Consider the following 19,746-nt stretch of genomic DNA (forward strand, 5'->3'; position numbering starts at 1 on the left):
TCTGTTGTTGATGTTGTTTGCCTATTAGTCATTGAGGATTTTTGTATAGATGACCATTACGTAGATGATCTTTCTTTTGATTTTTATTCTTATTTGACTTTTATTCTTATGAATAGTGATGGGTTAATTCCTTCCTTTCAACTTAAAGATCTAATGCCGAGCTTGCCCGTGGCTGAGGCCGCGGGGCCACAAGGCTGCCCTGAACAGTGGCAGAGGGACAGGTATCGCCTGATCCCAGAGGGAATGCTTCCAAACCCCATTCAGTGAAAAACCCGCTGTAGGTTTTTTGAAAGCCACCTTTATCAAGCTCAGCAAGCTTCTTTCTATTTCCTAGTTTTTGGAGAGCCTTTAGAAAGATAGTAAATGCTAACTGTTATCAAGAACTTTTTTTGTAACTATAAATTTTTTCCTTAGACCCTTAGTGTAAATTGATCAATTTTCTGAATTGAAACCATCTTTGCATTCCCAGAAAAAAAAGCATATTTGATCATGATGTATCTTTACTAACATTTTATTACAAAAAAATTTCAAACACATAGACAAGTGGAATTACACAGTGAACACCTGTACATCCACCATTTAGATTAACATATTAATGATAAAATTTCCTAATATTTTATACCACTTACATTAGTATTTTGCTAAACATGCTTTATCACATATCTATCCATTCATCCATCCCTTTTTCCATCTACCAATTTTGCTTTTTCATTTAAAAATATTATTTAACTTATTTTTACTGAGCTATAACGCTGTAACACCATAACCTTTGGGAGTTTATGACATTTGTGTTGATCTGATACATTTAATGTGTTGCAACACCTCCATCAACCCCACATAATTACCATTTCTTTTCTGTGGTGGGTGCAATTAAAATCTAGTCTCTTAGCAACTTTGAAGCAGATAATATAGTGCTACTGTCTATAATCACTATGTGGTGTGCATTTTGTTTCTTTTAGATGCATTTCAAGGTAAAAGTTGCAAACCTCTACTCCCTTTCCCCTGAACAGTTCAGTTTGTACATCAGTAACTAGAGTTAAATATTTCTGCCTGGTCCTTTCTTAAATTTTGAAGTAAAATTTGCATACACTGACTGCCAAATGCTCCCATTTACACACCCCAAGCCCTGCTGGAGGTGCAGGACAATCCCACCAGGAAGCCCCCTCAACTGTGCAAGTTGTTTTGTGGACATTTTCTTTTCTCTTGGGTGAACACCTTGAAATGGGATTTCTGGGTCAGAGGGTAGTTATGTGTTTAGATTTATAAGAAACTACCAGATCTTTCCCCCAAATACCCCATCAATACTATATAAGCGTGTTGGCTACCCTACATTTTTGTCAACATTCAAATTCATTGGTCTTTTTAACTTTATTGGCTCTGATGAATGTGTTTTTAAAACACACTGTTGGATCCATTCAGCTACTATTTTATTCAAATTGTCCTGTCTGTGTTTATAAGGAAAATGGGCCCATACTTTCCTTTCTTTTGTTGCCCTTTTTCAGATTTGGAACCAAACTTACACCAGTCTCTTAAAATCAAATGGGTCATTTTCCCCCTATTATTATTTCCCAGAAAACTTCATATAAGATAAATAATTATCTGTCCCTTGACAGACTTCACCTGTAAACCGTCCCAGCATAAGGCTCTATTTTGAGGTGAGGACTTTGATTCCTACCTTTTATCAGAGTCTCCCAGATATTCACAGGTGGTGATAGTCAAATGAAGTCTGTCATAAGTTGATAGTGTGGAATCAGTGCGAATTTCCTGGTTTGCACAATGGTACTAGGATTAAGTAAGACGTTCACATCATGACCAGTTGAACAAAGAGTATATTGGAATTCTGTGTGCCCTTTTGAAACTTCTTTAAGAGTAAAATTATAAAATAAATAGGTTTTAAAAATTACCAGGAATGAAAAGAAGCAGGAATATATGTCCCATGACGGAGAGAAAAACCAATAATTATAAATAGGCCCTGGAATGAAATAATTGAAATACAAGAAATGAAGATTATGGCAGCTGTTATGAGTATAATCTATACTATCAAAAAGGCAGAGGAAAATGTAAATAGATGGGGAGGGAAATAGAAGCTATTTCTGAACTTCTACAGATGAAAAAAGTGTTATCTGAAGTAGAAAAATACACTGAATGGGATTAACAGCAGGTGAGATAAATACTGCAGAGAATATTTTAGAAAAGACTGATGGGATCTTTTAAGAGAGCAATAACAATAATGCAAAATGATACACAGAGAAAAATGTTGGAAAAAAGCGACCTAAGTAAAAAGTGATCACTGGGGTAACAGGAAGCGATCTGACCTACTTGCCGTTGGAATCCCTGATGGGAGGGAGCATACAAAGGGCAGAAAAGTATCTGAAGAAGTAGTTGCTCAAAATATTAAAAATTTGACTTAAGTTCACAGATACAAGGATCTCAAGGAACTACAAGCAGAAAAAGAAAGAAAGAAAACCATACCAAAGTATATCACAATCAAATTGCTAAGGTGAAATATGGAAAACCTCACAAACAGCCAGAGAATACAAGATTCATTATATACAAATGATAGATTAATTTCTAAATAAATTTCTCACTAGAAACTATGCAAGCCATAAGACATGGTGATATTTCTTTCAAGCACTAAGGGAAGAAAATTGTCCATGTAGAATACAATGCCCAACAAAAAACTTCTTAAAAATGAAGGCAAAATGAATTATTTTCAGTCAAAATAGAAGTTGAGAGAATTTATGGTCAGCAGACCAGCACAACAATAAATATTAAACAGCACTCTTTACCCAGAAGGAAATTATACCAGTTGGAAACAGATAAATAAAAAATGAAAATAGAGAAATAGAGAAACATGAAGAAATGATAAATACATGGGTAAATATAAGAGAATTTAAATTAATTTAAAAAAATTGAAAATATAATTAACTTCTCCAAGGAAAATAATGTATTAAAAGATTTATAAGATAATGAAGTAAAAACTTATGACAATGACACAAAAGACAGAAAAGGGGACATGGAGGCACACTGCTGTATGGCTTTGCACTGTATGTGAAGTGGTATAACATCATTTGAGGTCACTTTCATCAGCTGAAGATGTATAGTGCAAACTCCGGATCAATCACTAGAGAAAAGGTATTCCTAATTAGCCCATGTTGGAGATAAAATGGGCACTTGAAAACATTTATTTAATTCAAGAGGGCAGGAAAACAAAACAACAAAGAAATTAGACAAATAGGAAAACAAATCATTAGATGGTAGGTTTAAATCCAACCATATACACAATCACATTAAGTGTAAATGGTCTAAACATTCCAGTTAAAAGGCAGAAAATGTCAGACTGGATAAGAAAAATCAAGACTCAATTATATGCTGTCTATAAGACACCAACTTTAAATATAAAAACACAGATAAGTTAAAAGTAAAAGGATGGAAAAGATACATGATGTAAACACCAATCAAAAGAAAGCAGGAGCTGCCATATTAACATAAATAAAGGTTTATTTCAGAATAAGAAATATCACCATAGATAATGCAGGGCACTCATTTACAATAATGGAGTCAGTTCTTCAAGAGAACATAGTGATTCTACATATATACATACCTAACAACAGCAAAATATACATTCTTTCCATGTGTACATGAAAGTCATCAAGAGAGACCATATTTTGAGACATAAAACAAGCCTCAATACATTAAAAAGGACTGAAATCATAGAAAGTGTGCTTGTTTTTACTCTAAGAGAATTAAACTAGAAATCAATAACAGGCAGTGTTTGGAAGTCCCCAAATATTTGGAAACTAACCAACACACTTCTAAGTCATTCATGGCTCAGAAAAATATCACAGAGGAAATTAGAAAATATTTTCAACTGAATAAAAATGAAAATACGATATTTTGAAACTTGTAGGATACAATTTAGCAGTGCTTAGAGGACAACTTGTAATGTTAAATTCTTATACTAGAAAAGAAGAAAAATTTCAGATCAATAATGCCTCCTGAAGGAGACATAAATAGAAGAAAAATTAAACCCAAAGTAAGCAGAACAAGATAATAAAGACCGAAGATAAATGAAATAGAAAACAAGAAAATTATAGAGAAGAAACACTAGAAACTCAAAAGTCAGACTGATCAGCAAGGGAGAGTATACAAATTACCAAAGTCAGAAATGAAAGAGGAGACATAGCTACCAAGCCTATAAACTGTAAAAGGGCATTAAGGGAATGTTATGAGCAACTGTGCACCAGTTCATTTGAAAACTAACGTGAAAGGGATACATTTCTTGAAAAAGACAAACTGCCAATGCTAACTTAAGAAATGGGTGCAGATATATGTTTGTCTATTCAGGAAATCCAAAGAAACTACAAAAAAGGCCTAGTAAGTGAGTTTAGTAAGATTACAATGTACAAAAGTCCAATGTACAAACAGTAATTGGATTTCTACATGCCAGCAATGAACAATTGGAAATTGAAATTTTAAAAAACACAATAGAAAAAAAAATAGAAATTTAGCAATCAATTTAACTAAAAACTACCAAATATTGAGTTTTAGAGATTAAAGATCTAAATATGTAATATTGAGAGATATACCATGTTCATGGAGTAGAGTGTTCATTGCTAGTAGAAGGACAATTTTCCTGAAATTGATCTATGGATTCAATGCAATAGCAATTAAAAAAATTCCAGAATGTTGTCTTATAGAAATTGACAAGCTAGTGTTAATATTTATGTGGAGACACAGAGAACCTTAAATAGCCTAACCAATTTTGGAAAAGAAGACAAAAGTTAAAAAAACTTACATTACAATCTTAAGACTTATTATAAAGCTAGAGTAATCAAGACAGTGTGGTATTAGCAAAAGAATAAATACACAGCTCAACAGAACAGAGAATTCACAAATAGACCCACACCTATTTGGTCAATTAATTTTTGACAAGGTTGCCAAGGCAACTGAATGGGGGAAATCATTGAATTTTCAACAAAGGATGCTGAATAATTGGACACTGATGCAAAGAAATAAATTTCAACCCATAGCTCACACCAGACCAAAAAACAAAAGAAAAGAAAACAAAAACAAAAAAACCCTAAAGAAAGTGAACTCAAAGCAGATTCCAGATTCAAAAATTAAAATTAAAATTAAAACTTTCAGATAAAGCATAATAGAAAATTTGGTGACTTTAGGTTAGGGAAAGATTTTTAAAACAAGACAGAAACATAAGCACAAGTTATAAATGAAAAGAAAATAGTATTGATCAAATTACAAAGTTTCTTCCTCATAAGTCACTGCTGAGAAAATGAAAAGACAAGTCAAGTACGGGGAGAACTTACGGACAAATCGGGTATGTGGGGAGGAGCCATTGGATGATGAAAAGTCTGGGGAATGGAAGGGAAGGTCCCTGGATACTCAGTGGCCGCCCTGGCACCAGAACCAGGCATCCTGACCCAGCACAGCTGAGCGTTCCGATGTATGGAGCATGATTTAATCCTTTAGTGAATTCCCATTTTCCAAGCATCTAAGCCTCGCATCAGGCATGCTCATTGGCTAGAGGGTCTGAGGTGGGCTGGGCTGGACTCATGCAAGGTCCCCACTCATCACCAAGACAGAGGGGACAGGTGAACCATCGGTCCCCTCCCTCCCATCCACCCAAGAGGTGTGGCTGGCTTGTCTGCCAGCACGTGGGCCCCATCATGCTGGACATTGGACACTGGGAAATGCCACTCACCAGGTGTACTTCTGGGAGGGGCGTCACTCTTTTGCTGGCCAGGGTTGAGGTGACAGGCAGCTGGCCCAACATTTGGGGCACCTTTGGAAGAAGTCTACCTTTGAGGCATGAGGGTAAACGATCACAGTGTGGTTATTCTGGCAGAGTTTGAAGAAAAAAAAATAACGTTGCCTTTATAAGGGAGTCAGCTGACTATTTTACAATTTTCTCCCAAATCGACTAAGCCATTTTCACAACATAAAATGAGCAAAAAATGTAATTATTTCAAGGTGTCCTTCACCTCAAACTCACTGGAGGCTCACAGCTTAGGGGGTTTTGAAAATACATATATTTAAAGCAAATATTATTATAAATGACTACTCTGTAATTTGGATTAATTGCTTTTGGTTTTTTCTGGAAATAAAATCTTTAAGGCAAACCCATAAAAACCCCAGAGCCCAGGGCAGCTGTTCGTGCAACGCTTCATTTACAGAAAGCCCAAGGCCACTCCACAGGGAACCGTTGTGGGTCATGAAGTCCCCTGTAAGGCCAAAGCCCATGGGGCAGGTGTGCAATGCCCAGCAGAGCCCACAGCTGAAGACAGCCCCAGCCCATGCCACAGTGCCTGGTTATAGGAAGACAGCCTGAGTTGTCCCTCAGGGGTGGTCCCAAGACCCCAAACCAAGGAGGGTCTAGGAGGACCCTGGCCAGACTCATTGTTACTCCCTCTGCAGAACAGGGTCAGAGGCTCGTCCAGGCCCTAAGAGGCCGGCTTCAAGGACCCACCTGAAGGGGAGCATAGTGGAGTGGGGCTGCGCACCGTGGGGATGGCTGTGCGCAACGTCACAGGAAACGTGTGGTTGTATGTTGGGACAGGGGGAGGGCGTGCAAAAAAGGTGAATGGATGGAGGATGCTACTCCAGGACACCTCCCTGGGCCTCCTGCCCACCTTGGAACATACTGGACTGGAGACTTCTTCTGACACAGTGGTCCAGCCAGATTCCATTCGGGGGAATCAGCATGGCCGTGGAGGGGGCATGCCTATCTTTAAGAGTGAACTGGAAGAGCATGTTCAGTGGAGCATTAGGAAGATGACAAGGAGCAGGGGCCATTCAGATGTCTCTGGGGATGCTTAAGGGCAGAACAAGCAGCAAAGGATACAGTGTCTGGTGGGGGCAGGACACCGATCTCACATGACCACCATCCATCCAGTCCCTGCAAGACCATCATCTTATTTGTTCTGAGCAGCAACCCTCTGAGGTGGGCATCATCTTTCCTTTCCTGATCCTGTGCCCAGGGATGCAAGGCCAGGAAGGACAGACTGGGGAACCATGCTTCCTACAGGCGCAGGTGAGTGGAGGTGAGGATCAGAGCAGAGCCTGGGGGCTCCACCCTGGGGCCAAAGGCAGACACAAAGCATGGATCCCACCTCTTGTCAAGGTGGAATTTATGACCACGGGCAGCTGGATGTGGACAGCAGAGGTCTGGGGTCCCGGCTCAGCACTGTTGCCAATGTACACCATGACCTTGAGCAAATTATTCCACCCTCCCACCCACCTGCTGCTGGGCCTCAGTTTCTCAAGTTCATTCCATTTTATCGTTAAACTCTGTTTCCTCAGTTGATTGGGCAGGGGGTCCACACATCCATCTATTCTCCAACCATGCATCCATTTACCATGATTCCACTCATCTATCCATCTGTCTGTCCATTCTTCATCCATATATCCATCCATCCATCCATCCAAAACTATTGATCATCTTCCATGTGCCACCCTGTCTACTAGGACCTGGAGAATAAAGGAAAATTAGACAGACAAGAAGACTACCCTCTGAGTGACAGCTGAGGGTTGGCTGGGGGTTGGGGATAGGCATTTACCTAGGAGGAAAGTAGTCTTTTCCAGTAAAGAGTGGAGGTGAGTGGTGGAGGCAGCCTGGAAAGAGTTGGTGGCAGGGGACACAGAGAGCTTCCAGTGACTGAATGCAAAACAGCCACCCCCATTGCTAGGGAGAAAGGCTTGTTTCCTGGGCCAGGCCTGGGAACCCACCAGATTCCTCCACTCTCCTGGCCACGGCCCCCTCCTGGCTGGCCACAGGCACAGCTGCAGCCTTGCTGAGCAAACCCTTGAGTCCTCATGTGCCCACAAACAAGAGGCAGGAGGGCAGGCCCAACTTCACCCAGGCTGGTACGGGAGGAACAGGGGCAGCTGTTCTGGCTACCCCAGACCCGGAAAGAACCAAGGAGTGTTCTGGGTGCGGGCAGAAAACTTCATCCTATCAGTTTCCATAAACAAAGAACAGTGGAAAGAAAATCAATAACAAAGTATTTCAAGAATATTTCCCAGAGCTGAAGGACACAGCTTCCAGTTTGAAAGACCCATAGTGAATGAAAAAGACACACTCCAGGGTGCGTCACTGTGAAACAGGGGGACATTTGGGACAAAGAGAAGATTCTGTAAGATCCCAAAGATGAGAACGGAAATCACACAGGAAGCGTAAGGAAACTGAATCTCTCGGATTTCTCAGCACCTATCCTGGAAGCAAGAAGATAATAAGGCAGCAGTCTTAAGATTCTGGATGACTAACATCTCCGATCTAGAATTCTATGCCCAGCCAAACTATCATTCTGGGATGGTGGAAGAACAAGGGCATCTTCAGACACATGAGGTCCTAAAACATGTAGCTCCCAGTTTATCAGAAGTTACTTGAGGATGTGCTTCACCGAAATGAGAAAGTAAGTCAAGAAAATATATGCACTAGGGAACAGAGACCCAAAGGCATCCTCCAGCAGACACATGCAGCTCCTAAGGTGATGACCTGGGGTGGACACCGAGGGCAACCAGTCCATATTGGGGCAGAGTGACTGAGGTGTCAGATGTGAGAATTACCATTACCAGTATCTCTGTGGTTACCAGCCTCTGCTTTAGTTTGGGAGAACCTTGCTCAGACCCTTGTCACGATCTGGCTTGTGTTGATTATGCACGGATGAAGTTCCTGCCCACTCCCTCTTTCGTTTTCTGTGGCTGCTGTAACAAATTACCACAGACTTGGTGGCTTAAAGAAGCCATTTTATAATTTTATAGTTCTGCTAATTGGAAATCTGAAATGGGTCCCACTGGGAGAAAATCAAGGTATTAGCAGGGCTACTTTCCTTTCTGGAGGGTCTAGAATACATTTTCTCATCTTTCCCGTATTCTGGAGGCCACCCTCGTGTCTTGGCTCAGGGCAACCTTTCATATTCAAGGCCAGCAAGGAAGGCCAGTTAAATCTTTTTGCCCCCCTCTACCACAGGTAAGGACCCTTGTGATTCCACAGGGCTCACAGGTATCATCCTAGACTATCTCCCTGTCTGAGAATCAGCCAATGAACCAACTTGACTCCATCTGTCTACAACTGTGACGTGCACTCCCTCACCCACTGCCCCCTCCGCATGGACTTTCTACTGCTCTCCCCCCTCCATCCTTCTGCTCCAGCCACACCGGATGCTTTTGCTTCAGGGCCTCTGCCTTGGATGTTCTTTGCCCAAATGCTGTTCCCGAGATGCCACATGGCTCCCTCCTCACTCTCTCACACCTGCTCGAATGCCACCACCCCGGAGAGGTCTCCCCCAGCCACCCTCAGCCCACTCCTCACCTGTCCGCCCTCTGCGGTCAGTCTCCGCAGCGTGCATACTTCCAGACCCGCTGGCCAGGTTCTTGTGTGTCTCGGTTCTGGCTGCCTTCCCTGTGAGGAGGTGAGCTCCTGGTGGAGGAGAGGCTCTTCTCGGCTTTGGTCACTGCTGTATCCTTGGAGGCTGTGGCTGTGCTGGCGCACAGTGGGTGTGTAATGAATCTGTGCTGTTTGAGTGAATAAAAGGCCTGTGCCGCAATGGGCCGGCCCTGTTTTCCTGCAGACTTCCGACTGGGTATCCCCTGTCAGCGTCCAAGGGTTGCAGCCAGACTCAGGTCCCCAACCCAGGACACCACTGTCTTTCCTTCTAGAACAGGGCAGCCACCAATCTGCTTTCCTGTTCTGTGATTTGCCTACCCAGGACACGTCACATAAACAGAATCAGATGGCAAGTGGCCTCTGGGTCTGGCTCCTTCCACTGAGCATGATGCTCATCAGGCTCGTCCATATCGCAGCACATGTCGGTGCTTCATTCCTTTTCGTGGTCAAATAACAAGCTGCTGGGTGGGGCATCACATGCCACGTGCCCACTGGCAGTGATCTGGCGGTTCCTCCCTCATTTCAAGGTGATCGAGCTTCTGCAGCTAGACTCATAGTTCTAGGGATCTTTACTAGGTGGCAAAACTGTAAACCAAGTCAAGGAGATGGCTAACAAAAGCCTGGGGAGCAGTTCCCTCTGAGCTGGTGGGCAGGGGGTGCAGTCAGGGAAGGGAGCTGCACAGAGAGCTCTGAAGCTCCCGGCCTCACTGGCGCTGGGGCCAGTCTCACCTTACACACTCAGGTGGGCATGTGTGTCTTACACACTCTTCAAGCTTTATGCTCAACTCCAAATTTAAAAAGAAGCTTTAAAGATGAGCATAATGCTTTTTAAACCAGCATGCTCAGTAGTGACTTCTTAATAATAGATTTATTGAGATATAATGCATATAACACTCATCATTTTAAAGTGTAGAATTCAGAAATTATACTTATCCTGGTGAGTATATAACTGTCAAGTCACTATGTTGTACACCTGAAACCAATATAATATTATAGTCAAATATATGTCAATTAAAAAAAATAATAAAGTGTACAATTCAGTGGCATTGAGCACACTTACAATGTGGGGCAACCACCACCACTACATAGTTCCAGCACCTTTCATCTTCCCAGAATGAGACCCCAAGCCCGTTAAGTCACTCCCCCTGCCCTGGCCCCCAGGCCCTGGCAATCACTAATCTGTTTTCTGTCTCTATGGATTTACCCATCCATCCACATAAATGGAATCATACAATACATGACCTCTTATGACCAGCCTCTTCCACTGAGAAAAATGTTTTTGAGTTAATTCATGTTGTAGCACATGTCAGTACTTCATTCCTGTTTATGGCCAAATTATTCCTCCAGGATATGGACAGACCACATCTCATTTACCCATTCATGGTGATTTTCATGTTCCTCGTTCATTTCGATGTGAATATGCTGCCACTAGACTCACTGCGGGCTTGGGGGGCCCAGAGGATCTTCAATTCTGCTGGGGTCTGCACAAATTCTCCCAGAAGCTTTAGCAGACTTTCAACCTCAGAACGTATGGTTCAAAAGCAAAGTTTTAAAGCCGTCTGCAGAGTTGTAACTGTTTTCACCATTTAAAGCCAGTTCTGCTCGGCTGACCCAGGGAGAGACCTTTCTGATGTCCTGGGCCAGGCAGAGAAAAAGAGTAGCATGGGCGCTAGGGCAGCTTTTCTTATTCTGCAAAAAAGCCTACACACATGAGGAAAATCACTGAACGCTGATCCGATTGGGAAGGCAGCCTTCAATGAATGACATCATTTGGAGAATATAAATCTTGGTTTGTATGATTTATTTATGTTAAGAAACCCACATATGATGCTGGGTTTTCAATGGCTTTGTTTAAGTGATAGTTTTTGCTTTCTAGTGAAAGTTGGAGTGATGATAAACAGCTCCAGCTGTAAAAATTAAAGGCAGAGGTGAAGCCAAGGTGATTATTACACAAAAATGCTGAGTGGGGAGGGGCATTTGGCCCTTGTATCCTCTAAAATGAAAATTACTTTCTGCCACAATGTGCCACGAACAATTACCTGCTGTTTATTAATTAACCTCTTTTAAAAGCACCACATTTCTACTAGAAACTGTTATTTCTCTAATGTGAAAACTGGCTTATTCGTGTTTATTAGAACAACTATGTCCCATGGGGTCCAAGCTCTATGCACGCTTAAACGACACATATATTTTTTAAATGACACACTTTATGATTGGAAATGCCTTACTAGAAGCCCAGATGACTTATTTGGCATGTTAGCCCCAAACTGGGCCCCCAAAGCCACTGGATGGGGTGTGGAGCCTGCCCCCTGGGGATGGCCACAGAAAAGTTCTGGGATGGCCTCCCTGAGGGCAAGTGTTGGGAAGGAAGGGGGCTCCTGACTCCCCAGAAAGAGCTGCACTGTGAGGGAATACGAACCCAAAATGGCTGAGTCATTCTGGACATAGGCAAATAAGTGCCTCAGTCACGGTGAGGAGCATGTGGATGACCACAAGCCAGTGCACCCTCTGGAGCCCACTCTCTGGGCACTGTATGGAACCCAGGAAAGGGTCCCAGACAGAGATCCCTTGGCAGCAGCGCCCCTGCCATGCGCCCACCCTGTGGAGCGCTGTCTTGCTGCGTGAGTCACCTGGCATAGGGCTGTGCAGCCAGCCCGTCTTACCCTCCTGCCTCTGCAGGTACTTGCCCCCCAGAGCATCATTACACCGTCCCTACCCCATGAGATTGCTGTGAGGGTCACTAGGCACTGCCATGCAGTCCAGGGTGGGAGGCAAGCTGGACACCCGCAAATCCCCTGCTTAGCATAGACACCCAGTGCCACCCGGGCTCTGTGCCTCGGACCAGGGAATAGCATGGAAAAGCAGAGTTCCTCCCTGGGAAGCTCTTTCTGCCACTGCTGCCCCCCGTGCCCAGCATCCTGCTGAGCCCCACCGCCCACCATGAAAAAGTCTGCTTCCTTTCCCAAATCGTGTGCCATGCAGCAGGGGCCCTGGGTGGCTTGCTCACTGCTGGTCCCCATCGCATGGGGCTGGCTCTGGCTGTTGAATGAAGGTCAGATAGAGACAGATGAAGGCCAGGTGGCTCGGCCTTGGGCTCTCAACAAGGGTTACTGCCGCCATGGGGATGTCCCAGGAGGTTGCCCCTCATCCCCTCCATCTCCCCTCCTGGGCTGAAATCAGGCCGTAGAGATCAGGGGTTGTTCACTGGTCCATGCAGCAGACCTGTGAGCAGCACGGATTGCAGGTGCCTGGAGACCAGCTGACCTCCATTCTGACCAGGCAAGAGTAGGGCCAGCCAAGGTCAAGAGGGTGGGGCCTGACCTGCAGTTCCCAGGAGCCCTGTTCTGCCCTGTCCTGCCCCTCCTTGCCCTCTGTGGCCAGCCAGGGAGGGGTAGCTCTCCTCCATGAATCCAACTCAGAATCTCGAGGAACAGAACCGGGTTCTGGGAAAGGAGTCAGAGGATGCAGGGCACCCCGCTGCCAACAGTCTGTGCCCCAATAACTACCTTCCCCTACACACAGCTGCCCCACTTCCCCGCACCTCTCTGCCCCCAGCACTCATTAGGAGCACGCCAGTGACCCAGGGTCCCGGAGGGAGTGGTGGTGGGCTGGCTAAGCTAAAGCTCCCCATCTTCACTACCCCCTCCTAGCTGTCCACCGGACCTGGGCAGGGAGTGGTGGCCAGGGCACATGTGCATGGGGGGAGCAGGGAAGCAGCGTGTGCAGGGAGAGTCCCTCTGCTACCCTCCCCCCGCATTCCCATTGTAATTCCACTGATATCATGGGGTGGGGGACATGGATGAGGGGCTGCTCAAGCCCAGGACCATGCCATCTTCACCCACATCCCCACGCTGGCACACAGAGCTCCTGCCTGGGCTGCAGGGGGTGTGGGCTGTGTGTAGGTCTGTCCTGCCACTCAAGCCATGCTCTTGCAATGGGGGGGCCTCACTTCTGGATGTGGGAGGGAAGGAGGGTGGAGGTGTTCAGTAGCCCCTGCATGCATGTGGGGAAGCCCTGTCAGCCGGCACCCGAGCCAGAACTCTCTTCCTAGAGCTGCAGGGTCTCGGGTGCCTGGGGCGGGAGCAGGAGGCCCTGCCCCCGATGCCCCGTTGACTGACGGGCCCATCACCTTTGGGTCACTCAGCAGGAGAGGTAATTTTTTCCTGCCTGGGGCGGTCCTGGTCTCTGCCTTTCTCCTGCCATCTCAGGGAACTGTGTCTGCACGGATGGCTGACCATTATGGGTTTAGCTTAGCACGCCAAGGGGAGCGGGCGCGGGGGAGGTTTCCACTTGGACACCTGACCACCTCCATGCCTTTCACCCCTCCCCTGTGGGTCCTGCCCAGAAGCAGGGGGCAGCCTGTAAGGTTTGTTCGGTCCTTCCCTCCCCTCGCTCCCCTACCCCCAGCCCCGCCACCCAGCAGGGTAGGTTATGGCTGACCACGCAGCCCAAGGTCACGCCTGGAGGGTCCCGCCCAGACCTGCCCGGACACGCCCACGGGCCCTGGAGCACCGAAACACGCGGAGTCCCGGGCAGGCTGGGGAGGAGGCGCGAACCCTCCTAGAGCTCAGCTGGGACCAGGGTCCCTGTCACCTGTCGTCCTTCCCTGCCAGGCCCAGCGCCCAGCCTCTGTGGGATTTGGGGTGCAGGGTGGCTGCCCCGCGGGAACTGGAGCCTGATGTTAAACCTCACTGCCTCTTGAGCCCCAGGAAGCTGAGGGACCCGCCGGGGCAAAACCCCGCCCGGGCTCTGAGGAGGTGCATGGGCCCTGGGCTAGGACGGCTCCCGGATGGGTGGCAGGGGCAAAGGGGTTGGCAGGGAGAGCAGGACAGGAACAGGCTGCTCAAGAGCGACCTTGGGCTCCTCCCGCACGGGTACTTCCTAACCCCACCTCGCAAACGTGTAGGAAGGGTGGGCTGCCCTGGGGCCTCGGGCTGGAGGCCTCCATCCCCCGTTATCCCGCCGACCCCACATAAATCCGTGAGGGCACAGGAGTCTCTGGCCCCAAAGACAGGGAAACTGGGGCGCAGAGACTATGTCGCAGTGGGATTCCATCTGCGGGTCACCTCTGAGGTGTGTGGAGCCCCAATATCAAAGGCGAAATTTGGCCTCCAGACGGAGAGGTCAGGCTGCGTGCGGGCCGGGACCACGGCCAAGCACGGGGCTTCGCGGGCGGAGATGCGGATCCGGCGCAAGCCTGTGTGGGGAGTCTGCCGGGCTGGCAGGCGCCCCGCCGGCGCCCTGTCCTCCGTGGCGGTCCGGAAGGCGGAGAGCGGACGCCCACCCGGCGGATCCTGGGACCGGGCCGCCAGGAAAGCCACGCGGCTCGCCGTTTTCGTTGTTGCCAGGCCGGCCCGCGCGGCGGGAACCGGGAGCAAGAAGCGGCGGCCGCGTCCAAGCGGGCAGCGTTCCGGGGCGGCCGCAGCGCCACCTCCGCCGTGCGGAGCTCCGCGGGCGCCGCAGGGCTGGAGGCCCGGAACGAGGTCGCTCCCAGCGTGCGCAGGCGGGCGGCCCCGCGGGGCGGGTTGCGCGAGGGTCCCCGGCTCAGGGCAGCGCAGGCGGCTGGGGTGCCAGACAAGCGCCGCGCTCCAGATGAGCGCACAGCGGACAACCGGATTCGTTGGTGGATTTTTTAAGGTCCTGGGATGGCGAGGGAAGGCGTGGGAAACCGATTCCGTTCCCTGCTCTCTGGGCAGCAGCCGGAGGCCCGCGCGGCGGCTGGGGCCCCGCGGACTGGCGGAGACTTGGTCCCGGCCCACCGTGCGCCGCGGGGACGAAGTCTCTGGGGGCTTCCTGCACTTAAAGAGCCGGTTTGGGGCGGGATGCTGCACCCAGCGCCCTCCCTCCCAGGCCCAGCCGGGGTCCTGGCCCACAGCCTCCCTCTTCCAAGTTAAAAAACAAAACCAAACTGATGACGGCCCCCATCCCATGCACTTGGCGGAGCCCAGGTGCAGACACGCTCCCATTCGCCCTCCCGAGAGGTCCTCGCCCCAGCCCGCCTCCAGGGTGCGGACCCCGGCTGGACACTCCCTGGGGCCACGCGTCGGAGAGGGACAACGTCCTCCTGCCCCAGAAGGAAGTAGGTTTCCAAACATCTGGGGTTTGTTCTAGATCTGCTACATGGTTCACATTCCTGGGAAGTCTTGGCTGGGAGCGCCCCAACCCTCTGGAGAACCACTTCAGAACCAGGGGCTGGTTGTGGACGCCGGGAGGCCTCCGCACTGAGCAGGTAGGGAAGGACCTCGCCACACAGGCTCTGAACTCGCTGGGCCAGAAATCCACGCTGTATCCTTCTGTCCTCCAAAAGTATCTGGGTCACAGCGAGTCTCCCTGGGCAAGGGGCAGGAAGAGGAGGGAAAAGGACCCTTAAATGTGGCCTCCAGAGCCCGTGTTGGCTCCCGTGGCCCCAGTCTGGAGCTGTGGGAAGCATCCCTGGGGTAGAAATGGCCCTAGGGGTTGTCATGCCCCACTTCCCCCCACATTCAGACCTGACACTCCAGCCAGCTACCGCCCCTGGCATTAAACCTCTGCCAGCGTTCAGTCCCCCCCCGAGTCCCCTGCTGGGCGCTTCGTTTTCTCTGTGTGGTGGGAACCAAACTGGTTTGTCCCTAAGCGTTGCTCATGGCCTCCTGCCTTCCGTAGCTCGAATCTGACTAGGAGACGTTTCCACCTAGCATAAGACAGGAGAATGTGCCCAGAGAGGACCTCCAGCCCAGCCTGACTCAGTGACCGGTGGTGGGAGCAGGGTAAGCTAGCGCTGCGGGTCTGGGCCCCTCCCGAGGCAGTTCCGGTTCATGTAAACTAAGGCGATTAGCTTTATTCTCTTAGCTAATCTTGAGTTCTCAGCAGGAACCCGAGGGTGAGCAAAAATTGACCCAGAAGCCTATGGAGCCTAGAATGAGTGCCTTCTAGTCCTTGGCCAAGTTTAGGGAACCCGAGAGCAGCACGGAGGAAACCTGCCCAGGTTAGGACATCCATCGGCTTCCTACCTCCCAGCACGTAGTCTGCAGCCAGGCACTGTGGGGCCTGCAGGCCTGGGCGATGCAGCACGCAGGCCCTGATCCTCACAGGCTTGGCCATGCACAGGCCCGGCTTCTCCACAGAGGCCAGCTTCTGTGCGTTGGCATAGGGCACAGATCCTTGCCAAGCAAAGTGACCCTCTAGCGCCAACCTGATTGGACCCGGGAGTGCATGGTAGGCCCCAGTTCGGTTTTCCTACTCATGGGCTTCTCGGGGAAGCCCTGGAGTTGGGGACCACCTTTACTTACACACTAAGATAGGAGCAGGGCCAATTTTACTCTAGCTCCCAAACCCAGCCTCTTCCCAGAGGAGTTCATGTGAGGGTGGGTGTCCAGCCCCATCTCCCTGCCTGCTGGAAAGTCTGGAAACAGGCAAGGCTGGGGTGACAGGCACTCGCATATAGAAAGAGGTGGTGGTAAAAGTCCCTCCCACTCCCCCAGACCCCAGCCAAAAAGTCAGTTGCAAAACTCCCTAGCCTGTAGGACATGTCCACGCAGCCAACCCGCACCGCATGAGCCTCTGACAATCACAGCTGGAGGCTGAGGAGGTCACCAGGGACGGGGTGGGCAGCAATTCCCCCTACCCAGTGCAGGGTCCCGGAAGCCCTGCCCCTACCGCAAGGCTCCCCCGAGCTAGGATCAGTTTGAAAATGCCCCTTAATTGCATTAAAACCTTTTCATATAGATAAGATGAAAACTCTCCTTCTTCTCACTGAACCCCTACTTACTCTGGGCCCCCACTTGCCCCATGCCTGTTTCCCCAGATCCCCAGGTGTCTGCCAGGTAGGACGCAGAGCTGGGTGCCCAGCAGGACCTGCGTCTGCTCTCCCCGATTCACCCTTCTCTTCTCGGGACTCTGCAAGGCCAGGTCTGCTCTCTGTACTAAGTCTGGCCACGCGGGGGCAGGGCCCGGTTAGGACAGGACGCAACCTTGGCCACGGCCATGGCCTTGGGGACTGACTGGGGCTGATGAGAGCACCAGCCAGAGCTGCGGTGGCACCTGATAGTGGCGGCCCTGGGCTATCTCCCTGGCCATCCTTCAGCCCTAGATGCCCCTCTCCAGGCAGGCCTGGAGCTGCAGTCCCTGCACCCACAGTCCTAGCAGGGACCAGGAGGGGACAGCACCACCAGGCCCTCTCCCCAGTCTCCTGCCCTCTGTCCCCAGGCCCTGGCTCCAAGCAGTCCCAGAGAATGCAAAGTGGCCCAGCCTGGCCAGGGCTCAGGTGCTTTTGGTCACCTTCTGAACTGAGGGAGCGAGCCTGTGGGAGCTGCGGCACCTCCAGAAGGCTGGGACTTCATTACCATGGGGCCTATGGCTGCCTCTAGGGCAGGGAAAGGAGGCTCAGTGGGGGCTGGGGCTGGGGAGTCTCTGTTGTCCATAGGGCCTCACAGGAGCCACTCTTTCTTCCACAAGCCTCGTACCTCACCTTGCTGGGAGAATCCGGGCAACGGGGGCCTGGGGTGCAGAGGTGTGAGGGTGACCTTGCATTGCTGTCTGGCCAGAAACCCCAGCCAGGTCGGGCTGCCTGCTGGAGCCTGCCTTGTCTGGGTTAGGCAGGGCAGCTCCCAGATGGGGCTCCAGGTCCCCTCCTTCCTGTCCCAGACTGCCCCCCACCCCCACCTGAGAATGAATGGGCTCTGAGTCTGCTACGGGCTTCAGCAAGGCCCTAGTCCCCCATGGGGATCCCCCCCCCACGTCCCTGAGAGCCCAGCAGCAAGGCCCAGGTACCCTAGGTGGCCAGTGGTTCTTCGTGTAGCCCACGGGGACATAGAGGCAGGGTGTGTGTGTGTCCGGGGGCGCTCTGAAGTAGGGTGGGAATTGGACTGAGCTGCCGATGCTCTCTGAGCTGGCACTGCCGCGGGCAACACTCACCGAGGGCCAGAAACAGCCGAGGGGCAGTTGGTGAGAATCAGCGCCGGGCAGACTCGTCCGGGGCAGCAAGCGCAGTGGGAGCCTGGGCGCCCGGCGCAGAGGGAGCTCCACTGGGGGTGGAATCCGATCTGGGAAGTGGCTGCCAGCCGCCAAGGCGGAAGGCCCAGCGCACGGCCACCGCTGGCTCCTGCCAAGCCCAGCTTTTCCTCTGGGGTAGCATTGGCCATGTACCCCTCTTGCCATTAGGACCCCTCTGCTCGGACCCCCGGGTCTAGGGTGAGCTCTTTGACGGTTGCCTGTTCACCTCTTTTATGGCTATGACGAGGGGCTCCGAACGTAGGACTGGGTGGAGGCACTACCGGCCTCACTGCACAACAAAGGGGGGCACGGCGAGGAGCCCAGGCACGGCGGCAGAGACCCCGCATCGATCTCAAGGCGGGCACGATCTCTGCGCTCCGACTGACTCTGCAGCAGGTCCAGGTTCTGCAGCCTGGCAAACCCCGGTGCTCGGCAGGGCTGGGGGTGGGCGCCTGCGCTTCCAGTTCATTCTCGAATCCCAGACAGACTCGGACGAGGAGTTCTAACCGTCCCCGCCAGGCTCCTGGGCCCGGACTCCCGGCCCAAGCCCAGCCCAGCCCGCCGCTGCCGCGCCTCCGAGCTGGAGGGCTGCGGGGCAGAAGCACCCGGTCGGCTCCCGCCCGCGCTCCTCCCTCCACCTGCTCCGCCGGCCCACCCGCCCGCGACGCACCTGGGCGGCCAGAGGCCCCAGTCCCCGAAGGTGGCCCAGCCCGGGCGCTCGCGCCGTTGGGTACTCACCTGGGGGCCGCGGAGGCAGGAGGGCGCGGGGCTGCCCCCGGGCGGCGAGGTGCGGGGCGCGCGGTGTTCGGTCTGCTGCCCGCGCTGCCGGCCGGCGCGCTGCGCCCGCGGCTCCGCGCGGGACCGAGGGCGACGGGTCCGAGTCCCGCCCGGGCAGTGGCGGAGCGCGGAGCTGGCGGCGCCGCCGCTGTTGTTTTTGAGCCGCGAAGCCCGAAGCAGCAGCGCTGGGGTGGGGGCGAAGGGGAGGGGCGGGGGCCGGGAGGCCCGCGGGGGGCGGCGGGGCCCGGAGGGGGCTTCGGAGGAGCCGGGTTCGGGAGCGCGGGCGGACGCGGGCCGGGCGCGGGCGCGGGCGCGGGGGCGGCGGGGAGAGGCTGGGAGAAGAGCAGGCCGGGGGCGAGGTGAACGCACAGCTTTTTAATTAGTAGCAAAATGTAATAAAACGAGGCGAAACCGGCTGGACCCGCGTGCGAGCTGTCGGCGCGCGGGCCCCCACGTCCAAGGAAGTCGGGGGACAACGCGGCCGCCGCTCATCTTCGGCCCCGGCCGGGCGGCCGCGGCAGAGCGACGCTGCGCAGGGGAAGGGTGGGGGGCAGTCACCTCGCCTCCGGGGCCACCTGGGTCCTTTTAAAGTG

General features: G+C 51.1%; 1 protein-coding gene across 5 annotated transcripts; it reads right to left on the reverse strand.

Annotated features, from left to right (window-relative positions):
• Positions 1-495: 495 nt before the first annotated feature.
• Positions 496-19,320, reverse strand: LOC108402586 (uncharacterized). 5 transcript variants are annotated; one of them, XM_073233056.1, is made up of 3 exons: positions 19,115-19,320; positions 18,299-18,665; positions 496-15,736 (listed from the first exon to the last, which is right to left on the reverse strand). In XM_073233056.1, the coding sequence occupies exon 3, from the start codon at positions 15,499-15,501 to the stop codon at positions 14,440-14,442; it is 1,062 nt and encodes a 353-aa protein (XP_073089157.1). In that variant the 5' UTR covers positions 15,502-15,736; positions 18,299-18,665; positions 19,115-19,320; the 3' UTR covers positions 496-14,439. The 5 variants fall into 5 exon arrangements, with proteins under 5 accessions (XP_073089157.1, XP_073089156.1, XP_036856060.2 ...); XM_073233055.1 differs by having other exon boundaries at positions 18,299-18,964; XM_037000165.2 differs by lacking the exon at positions 18,299-18,665.
• Positions 19,321-19,746: the final 426 nt, after the last annotated feature.

Source organism: Manis javanica, chromosome 4 (genome assembly GCF_040802235.1).
Source record: "Manis javanica isolate MJ-LG chromosome 4, MJ_LKY, whole genome shotgun sequence".
NCBI lineage: Eukaryota > Metazoa > Chordata > Mammalia > Pholidota > Manidae > Manis > Manis javanica.